Source organism: Nanorana parkeri, unplaced genomic scaffold (genome assembly GCF_000935625.1).
Source record: "Nanorana parkeri isolate BGI_ZX_2015 unplaced genomic scaffold, ASM93562v1 scaffold129, whole genome shotgun sequence".
NCBI lineage: Eukaryota > Metazoa > Chordata > Amphibia > Anura > Dicroglossidae > Nanorana > Nanorana parkeri.
In genome coordinates this window covers 1171562-1181610 of record NW_017306397.1, presented here as the reverse complement: position 1 = coordinate 1181610, position 10049 = coordinate 1171562, and the positions used below count along the sequence as shown (strand labels likewise).

At 38.5% G+C, this 10049-nt stretch overlaps 1 protein-coding gene across 4 annotated transcripts in view; it reads right to left on the bottom strand.

Annotated features, from left to right (window-relative positions):
* TNIK (TRAF2 and NCK interacting kinase) overlaps positions 1-10049 on the bottom strand; it is a 239650-nt gene that overhangs the window by 118954 nt on the left and 110647 nt on the right. For all 4 annotated transcript variants that reach the window (XM_018553778.1, XM_018553779.1, XM_018553780.1 and 1 more), the window contains exons 5-6: positions 8535-8645; positions 690-780 (exon numbers count right to left, since the gene is read on the bottom strand). In XM_018553778.1, the coding sequence (XP_018409280.1) occupies positions 690-780; positions 8535-8645 (202 nt within the window). The remainder of the gene's footprint in view (positions 1-689; positions 781-8534; positions 8646-10049) is intronic.

The window sequence follows — 10049 nt, the reverse complement described above, 5'->3', positions numbered from 1 at the left end:
CTCCCAAACTACCAAAATTTGTAAATTTGGCCTTCAAAAGTCCGTGTAAAGGCACCGTGTTAAGTTTCTTCTCCTACCCGGTTGAGCAGGAGAATTTTTATATGCCTTATATATATATATATATATATATATACTAAACTGCAGCAGTGGCTGCATGTTTAGGCTTTTTTTCCTTTATTGTAACCTGGTGATCCCATGAGTAACATTTCCTGGCCAATGTTACAATGGTCACTCACTTTACTGCATTTATGGAAAAATGAGATTGCAACCCTAGGAAAAGACTACAGAAAACCCCCTTTCTTCTTCTCTATAACAGATGGGAGGGGCTCTGCCATCCTCAGAGATGGCTATAACCCAGCTATCTCTGAATCAACAGGTTTCTTTGGGGGGTGTTTTGCACTTATCGAACATTTATAACAAAATACTTTTAAACACTTTAAAACACTTTTAAAGAGGGACTAAATAATAGAAGTTCATTGTTAGGGCTTCTATATCCTTTTATATTACAACTGTGTCTTAAATCAGATTAAAGCCCCCAGCTAGACAGAGATGTGAACTATTTGTCAATGTGTCAATTTATTGCAATATACTGTATGTTTCACATAAGTTATATTAGTGTTTTCTTGTTCTTACCCTACCAACAAGTTAGGTAATTGTGTGTCTTTCTTCAAATCCACAGGCTCACATACCTAATTTTACTTCTGCATTCTCTGTCAGCAACACATTCTGACCCTTTATGTCTCGATGAATCACCTTGTGCTGGTGTAGATGGCTCAGGCCCTAGGGAAATTGATGAAGAAAAATAATCTGAAATGTCTATTTCAATGCAACAGAATACATTAACAAAGCAATGCATATTTGTCACTTGAACTTTGTAAAGTTAAACTGGGTGCCACCACTGCTTAATTTTTTTTTTTGGCCAATTTGCCATTTTCTTGCCCGATAGGATTGATCTCTAGCTTTACTACTTAGTAAATCACTGAGCTAGAACAAGCATGCAGCCAATAAAGTCACAACATGTGCACCTGTTGCAGGTTAGTAACTTATGAAATAATAAAGCAACATGACAAAACTGGCAGCTGGAAAGTAGAGCGTTTGTAAAAATCCAGCAATGGCAGCTTCCGTGTTGTCATTATGACATGTTCGTGCTGTAATTTGCAAGTATTTAAGGATATTTAAAGTAAAGATCACGCATACTACAAAACATACATTTTCTAAGTAAGCAGTAAGATCACTTAAAAACAAGTACTTGTTTATCTTTACATCTTTTAATATTGCCAAGAAATACATTTTACAAGTTTACAACATGGGCATTGTGTCTTTCTATAAAAAGAACCTTGGCATGCTGCTGGCCTTCTAATGTAAACATTCAGCAATTTTTTTAAGTTGTAAAAAATTTACTAAAGCCCAACTTTAAGGCCCCTTTCACACTTTAATCTTTGGGCATTTTTTTGGAGCATTTGTACAGGCATTTATGCACACATTTTAGGCTTGAACTAATTACTAGGCAAAAAATGTTTGCTTATCATGCATTTTTTGTGCGTTATTATAACCAGAAAAATAACTGGTCATTAGTGACAGCTTGGAGTTGCAGCGATAAATTACAACTTCAGAAAATACCACATATTAAAAAGCAATCCTCATATCCTCAGTAGGGACACATCCTTAAATTAAACTGTCACAGGTCGGCTCAGTAGATCGGGAAGTGAGCGAACACATCCCGTCGCTCGCTCACTTCTTGATCTATCCCTGCAGAGAGCCGTGACTGTCACTCATGGCTCCCTGTAGGGATTCCCCCGTCCCCCGTCCGATCCTCCAGAGCTGACTGGCAGAACAGACGGGGGAGGGGGCGGGCACAGCTGGCTCTGCCTCTGGATAGGCAGAGCCAGCTGTCAATCCTGTAGCTGGGTGGAACTCGATAGCAATGTCGAGATCCGTCCCAGCTACGGCGTCTCAGTATACCGCGAGCCGTAGCTTGCGGTATACTGAGCTTTGGGTCACGGGAGAACGCTAGTTTGTGTTCCCCCAAGACCCTTAGGAGAACTATGGGGAAAAGCCCTGACCCCATAGTTCTCCTTTAAGAGGCAAGAAGTTAAACCACCAGAAGGTATTAAAAGAAAAAAAAAAGTTTACAGAAACCATATTATTGTCCATGATCTTACCTTTGATTCACTATAGCTTGACAAAATAGAAATATTACATTACAAGTAGTTAGAAAATTATCCCGGAAAGATACTTAACCCAGCTGATCTTCACGCTCTTCCATAGTCTATAAAATAGGTACTAATGTAGAAAATGGGCTTCCCCAGACTTTCTCGCAACTTCCCAGTAAGATGCCAGTAAAACCTGCCAGGTTGGCAGTAAGGGCCTGTTCACATGACGTCCGTTTTCTGTGCTGACCTGATCTGTACGCTCCTGCACTAAAAATGCATCCCAATGTATCCCTATGTGTTTTATGGGCTACAGTTCTCGCGTGCGCAGTCCGTTCAGGTTACGACAGAAAAAATACTGCATGTCACATTTTGTACGTTCAGGAAACGGTCCAGAAACGCGAAACGCGGTAAAAACACGTCAATAACGCACTGCACTGCAGCTAACATACTGACAGCCCCACTCCAGCAAAAACAAAAACGCAGCCAAAACACATAGCACCGCGTATGCAGATCCGCACCTGATCAGGACCTGAAAATCATGTGAACAGGCCCTAAAGGTGATTGTCAGAAGATACATTCCACCACGTATTCTTAGATTTATCATCTAAGGTAATGCCAGCATACGCATAAATCTGGAGGTAAAGGAAATTAGCTATTTATCCTGTATTGGTAAAACACACCCTGGGGCTGGTTTCACTAGGAGTCTAATAGAGCTCTGGGTGGGGCAGACTCCTAATTCCGTGCACCGTAGTTTAGTGAGGACTGCACAGGTCTTTATTAGTGTGCAGCTGGATCTACCCGTGGGAGTGTGTGTGTGTCAGTGCAAAGAGAGACAGTGTGCTGTATGCAGCAAGCATTTGTGTTTGGAACCAAGCCTGCCAGCAGGACAGGAACCTGTGGATGGACTGCAACTGTTCCCATAGAGGAAATGGACCCAGCTCAAAGGACTATCGCTGTGGAGCAGGACTTTATTTTGTTTATGACAAGTTTTTTTGGCTGGATGCCTGTAACCTTTTTGTTTATTGCTGTCTGGGATTAAAGCTGGAAATTTTGTTAAAGAGACCGAGTTTGCCTCTGCCTTGAGACTAGTTCCCTACAGTATTCATTTTGTTTTTTTTTGCCCTAGCACTTTTCCATATTTCATTTAAATTGCTCAACCAACAGCAAATATTTTACTGCAATTGGATTTTAAAAAAAAAACACAAATCAATGCAGGCTTACTGGTGGATGGCTTTAATTTTATGGCTTACAGAGACATCCCACAACCAATCTAGCATCTGTGGCCTACCAACCATGTGCCAAAACCCAAGGTGGGATCCCTCAGCTCAGAAGGCACCCCAGTGTGGGTACGTTATGAACTCTGTGATGTGATGTCCAGAATAATACCTCGAAGAGGTTTGTCACAATCCTTACCATAATTCTACTTTAAACGCTTCAGTTCCATGAATTTAGATATAGTTGTATCCTTTAAATGCTTCATGGTGTTTGGTTATTTGTATTTTTCTTTCAATTTTCTTTATCAAAAAGCATGAACACAGCATTTGTTATTTAAATCAAAAGCATTTTGTTTGCAAAGACCACACTGCCTGCAATTAGTCTTTCTCACAGTCTGTGGTTAAATCCAAATAGAGACAGCGACGTATCTGGTTGTGTAAGAAATATATTAACTGTTTTCACTTCATAAATTAGCAGCAAAGCATTTAGTTTTAACATAATTAGGCTACTATCATCATATTATCAAAAATTAACAGATTGAATAAAATTGAACTGTTAACAGGTATACTGTTATTTTTAGAATCGGCAACCTATTTCCTTGTTTCAATAATATCTTGCTCTGGAAATGTCATTTTTAAATAATGTATACTGTACATAAATGCTGGAGACTATCAAAATAAGGAAAGCAATTAGCATACAAAATGGACTCTATGGTTTATTTTTGAACTATAAAGCCTTTTTATAATTTTCAGGCACTACAGTGGTGAGATATTCCCACCACAATTTCTGGTTCAACCTCATCTATTGTAGCCATTGCAAATCCAAACAATGGTGATACCCTCCTTTCTCCACTTGTTCCTGATGGAATCTACAAAATGTAGGCTTGGGAAGTCCAGTTTAGAGAGAGGGATACTTTGTGTCACACTGTGGGAGCATAGTTATAAACTTGGGCATTAAAATCTCAACAATGTCTATTTAAAACTACAATGTAAATTTTGCCAGAAGGCCCAACTCCAGAAAAAAAGTATTTTTTTATACTGCTTTGGATCAAGCAGGGAAGGATAGAGCCTCTGTCAAGTTTATGTTGCTGTTTGTTTCCCTACTGGACAAATTTACCCTCACTTCCTGTCAGGGCACGGTGCGTTAGGAAATCACCCCAACATAAACAACAGTAGTTCAGTAGAGGGGAAAGGGTTAGCATTCCTAACTATTATATTGCTATTGTGCATTGGTGGCTCTGTGTGATCACTACCACTCTGATATATGTTTACATGCTGATAAAACTTTGGCAGTGGCTACTAGGCCAGATAGAGGTCGCTGCGATTTTAGTAATCCTGGTGGCTTCAGATTGGCCTAACAGGACATGGTACCTGGATCTCCTTCATCTAATATTGAATGCTTTTCAGCTTCTACTACTTCTAGAAGACCTCTTGTCAGGGGCCCATTTATCACCTTGCTTTACAACAGCTGGCTATTGAAAGCCAAGTTCTAAGGGACAGAAGGTTATCAGATGCGGTCATCCACACTATTCTTAAGGCTTGCAAGGCCCTGTCTTATAACATTATCATATCTTATCTTGGAATGTGCATTTTGCATGGTGAGGGTCCCTAGGACTACAACCTCCCCCTTCTACATTGCCAGTCTCCTAGCTTTTTTTCCCGCATGTGCCAGATTAGTGGTTGGCCTTAAGCACAATTAAGGGTGAGGCACATTGACTACAATTTTTCAGTGTCCTCTGTCATCACTACTGCTTGTCTGCCCTCAAGCCAGGCCACCATTCTCACTTCAGGACCATAACCTGATATTGTCGTTGAAGTGAAAACTTCCTTGTGAGGGTATTAGGAACATCCCACTGCTCTACCTTGGCATGCAGAATCTCCAAACTGACAGCTTTGTCTTCCAAGTCTCCATTTATCCTTCCTGCCTAAGGTAGTTTTAGCTTTCCACTTGTATGAGGACACTGTGCTTTGTTCCAAGCCAGTCCACCATAAGTTATCTTACATTCTTTGCATGTCATCAGGGTGATTAGGGTGTATTTGAATGCCACATCTAGGTTTCACAGGTCAGAGTCCTTGTTTGTAGTTGTCCACATAAGGGCCTTACAGCATCGAGTGCTACTATCTGGCAAAATATTGTCCAAATTTTTGCTATCAGGCCCCAAGAACCACCATTCCCAGTAGATGATCCATAGCAAAATTGTGTCCTCCAATAAACAATAGAGATAATACGATTTTTTGCACTCATCGTAAAATCCTTTTCTTTCCATCCATTGGAGGACACATAATCTACCCCTCTGGCTTTGATGCTATCCGTGTATTAAAATATATATTTTTTTTTGCGCTTCTGTGTCGTTTAACTGAACTTGATCCATAATGTAGGGGGTTTTAGCCACCTATATATGGGTGGAATGAAATATGGCATAAAATGTAAACTTTGGCTTTAACAGTTGAATGATGGCTCAAAATATGCACCATATTAAAAAAAAAAACACTACCTTTCCCATATTGATCTGTATTCTCGCAAACTATCAAGTATCTTTTCAGAGTGTGTTGACAAATAGAGTACAGCAATTATGACTTCATAAAAGCTGTTGACCATAATGTCACTCACTGTTTACATCTCAATACCACCGCTTATGAGAAACTGTGACTCTGCTTACACAATTAGACCTTTGTAACTGTATTGCAAATCAGTATCAATCTATGCACGCCTGTTTGCATAATGCCCTATGATAAGCTGACTCACTGCTTGTCATTTTCTACAACAAAATGTTCATTTAGCAGCTGTAATGCCCGCATTGCATTTTTTTTTTTTACACATAATTAACTGTAAGACAGTTATCCACAGTGACCTTCACAAAGTGTGTCAGTGTTCTGTCTACATGAATATAATGATTGTTCATGTTATTAATTATTTACACAGCAATGTATATGACTGCTAAATTCAATGGTTGGTCTATCCACTAGCCAATATTTCTACTCTGAGGGCCTGTGTCTATGGCATCAGCTTGATATAAGGTTCAAGCTCACTGACTGGTGCAATCTACCTGCACGTGACCTCCTTCAGGCCAGCATTTGACATGCTTTTATCAGATTTTGAATCCCCATAGACTTGTATGGGAATGTAAAACCTGTCTGACACAGACAAAAGCCCGTATACACAGGCCTTCATATTTGTGTAACCTTATATTATCCAAATTGTAGGTGCTTGTTCCATTTAATTCTAAATAAAATGCAGCATGCAGTAAGGTAAATGACCCACTTCTCCTTTCGAATAAATCATGGACAATAAGGTAGCAAAACATTAATCTCTGAAGTTCTATTTATAATCCATCCTTTCTCCATAGGCAACCTAAAGACACAGGACAATGCCTTGCAGACTTCCTTAGCTGTACAGAGTTTCTTTTAAACAATTGATCCATAAACAACTTTATAATTCTGAAAATTGTATGTTTGCTAAACACATGTGACCATATCAGTCAGTGTAGAAATGATCCTTCCAGATATAGGAAATTCATATATTGCATATACTGTGTGTGCTTGTTCTATTAAATATGGCCATAAAAAATGGCTTGTGCAGCTGAAAATTGATGACAAATTTCTAACCCCACTGATCCCATTTGATGGTGTGTCACAAGGATTGCTTCATGAGAAATGCACACATGTTTTTGTTTTTTTTTAAAGATGTACAACGTTGTGTAGAAATTTCACATTTCTTAAGACCACCATATCATATCTATGAGTAGGCTTTGGTTTCTGTGGACACTACAAATATCAATTCTGATATATGATAAAAGTTTAAATTCGTTTTCGTTCATATGGCTGAAGCGAAGATGTAAGCATTCTAACAGAAGCTGTAGATAACCAGCAGATCCACCATGATAGTGAACAAACTTCAAACACTTTTCACTGGAAACCTTGATAATGCAAAATCCTGTGCAGGCATGACAAGAATAGAAAAAGTACAGAATACTCTATTATAAGAATGTCTGATTTGGCAATACCATATTGCTCAATAAAACACAAGTAGGGAACATTTCCTGGACTAGTTTATTTATGTCTGAAACTACCCAACAAAACTTTAGCCACAAAGAAGGTATTTACGGCGACTAAATTTAAGAATATGTGCAAGTTGTGAAAATGCACCAGAGCTTCAACATTTAAGGGCCAGCTTACTTAATGGGGCACTGAATTGAGTATTTCTGACCAGAAAAATGTATGATTAGAATATATTTGGGCCAGTTATTCCAAAATTGGTGTTTACATTTTTGGTTGGAAATGACTGAATCACCTACAGTATTGGTTGTGTTCCCTTTACACTCCTGTGGAATATTCTGTGATGAAATAATGTAACTGGAAGATTGAGTCTACCTAGCTGGGCCAAATGGCATGGCATAGAGCCTGCATTAAGAGATCTAAAAGCTAAATCCCGAAAGAGTTAGAAGAAACGCATGTGCATTTCTGGATGGACCCATTTAATAAATAGCAAACCTTGATGATCTTAAGAGAATATTAAATGTCCATATTCTACCTGGACATCTTCTGATATTAATCTGTGCTGACCTACCATGTCTTGTTCCAAAACATTTCTGTGTGGAGGGGCTATCCTGGTTAGGAGCAGTTCTGTGTTAACCTAAAATCTGCCCATATTTTCTTGGGAATAAATACACAAGTAATGTCTTCCTACTTTATACCAAACTAGGAACCTACACTATGGTCCAATGAGACTTAATAATGTAACAATAAGTCAACTCCACAAGCATCAGTCAATGCTAGTTGTGACCTTTTAATATGTCTAACAAAGTTCTAATCCATTTCCTGACTTCAATTATCCATCCACCCAAAACATAAATCCTTATTAAGAAAAAGAAACAAATCATTTAAGAGTAACATGTATGCTTACTGACAGAATTTAAAATAGTGAAACAATTTTCTCCTTTACTGCCTAATAATTTTGATTTCACAGAGAACCGTGTAAACTGTTCTGTTTTAAGAATTTCTCATTTTCAGTTATTCTCTTTTATGTTTCTTTACATACTGTACATAATAATGTTAAGGACACTACTGAATAATAGCTGGACCACAGTGTGCATGTAATGTTTTAATAAATGTAATTTGGTACTTAATTATCCTTCTAAAATATAAGCGTTTTCACATACAAACATACCCGCAAGATCTCTCTACAGATGTACGCAATCCATTCTTCTTTTAAGGTATTGCCTTTGGTGTTCTTGATTAGGTCCGTCACAGATCCAGCACCACAAAATTCCATCACCAGCTGGGAAGTAAATGGCAAATTTTAGGCATCCTGTTAAGTTTTGTAAATGATTAGACAGTAACAACCAATGTGTATTGTAACAGCATTTGTAATGCTGAAAGCAAATGCATCAAGTCAATTGCATATGGTAATCTTTTTTTTGATATAAAGTATTTTTTTAAGTTTTGGATAGACTTTGGAAGCATTAGAAAACCCTGTCTGGTGTGCTAGATCTATTGTTAATATCCAGTGTTGTGAATGCATGGCTTATTGTTTAAGCTGACTGCCTTCAGTTAGGCTGCTCAGATATACCAGTGCAGCCCCAAAAAGGGGGATCCAGAGAGAAGTCCAAAGAAGCAGTAAAAAGAGTTACCAGTGGTTGTAGAGTCCAGAATAGTTTTTTAGTGATTCATAGAATTAAAGATCAAACATGTTTCAGGGGTTCAGACACGCCCCCTTTATTTTTCTATACTGAAGAAATACCTGAATGCAGAAATACATTGGATCTTACGTTCCATTAATTATGCAATTAAAAAAAAAACATTTTGGACTGTATGATAATTGATATGATGCCCTTACTGCTTCTTACATATTAGGTATTTATTGTTGTCCGTGTGCCGAGTGGGGAGATTCATCTTCTCTAATTTGTCTTGAGTACCACTGTCCCCAGGACTAAAAGCGTGGGAAAATCCAAAAATGTTGAGTTATCCCCAGAACAGGAATAGAAGGAAGAGCTTCCAATGGGGACAATTATTCCAGTAAAAGTTGCCTACAAGGGGATTTTCTTTATTTTAAAAGAGTTTCTCCGTACTCCATGTTATGCCTCTGGGGCAGGAACTGAAGGTTATTCCCCCCAAATGGGACAGAGGTGACAAAAAAAGTTTTAAAAATTAGATTTGAACCCTGACCTATTGATCTAAAAATTGGGAAAATGTTTACATATATTTTAAGCCGTGTTATATTAGGGCCTGTTTTATCCTTGCACTACATACTCCTTGACAACTATCATCAGTTTGATTATAGACCTCAATGGCCATTATTTTAAAAGAACAATAAACGTAGAGGTTGGCTATCTTTAATTAAGAAAAAACCCAAATATTTTTAACATGGCCCCTTCTCCCCAAACTCGCACATGTACACTCTTCTTACCAAATGTGCAAATAGAAGTAAATGCTTTATATGCATCTGATCAAACCCAAGTTGTCATCGTGTAACCATGACCAATGCAGTGTTTTTTACTCCAGTGCTTTGGAATATTATTATTATTATAATATATAAAGGATTAATATAGCACCAACAGTTTGTGCAGCGATTTACAATATAAAAAGGAAGACCAGGGGCGTATGTGCCGCACGGCAAACAAGGCGTTTGCCTTGGGCGGCACTTTCCGGGGGGGGGGGGCGGCCGCCCCCCCAAAACAGGGAA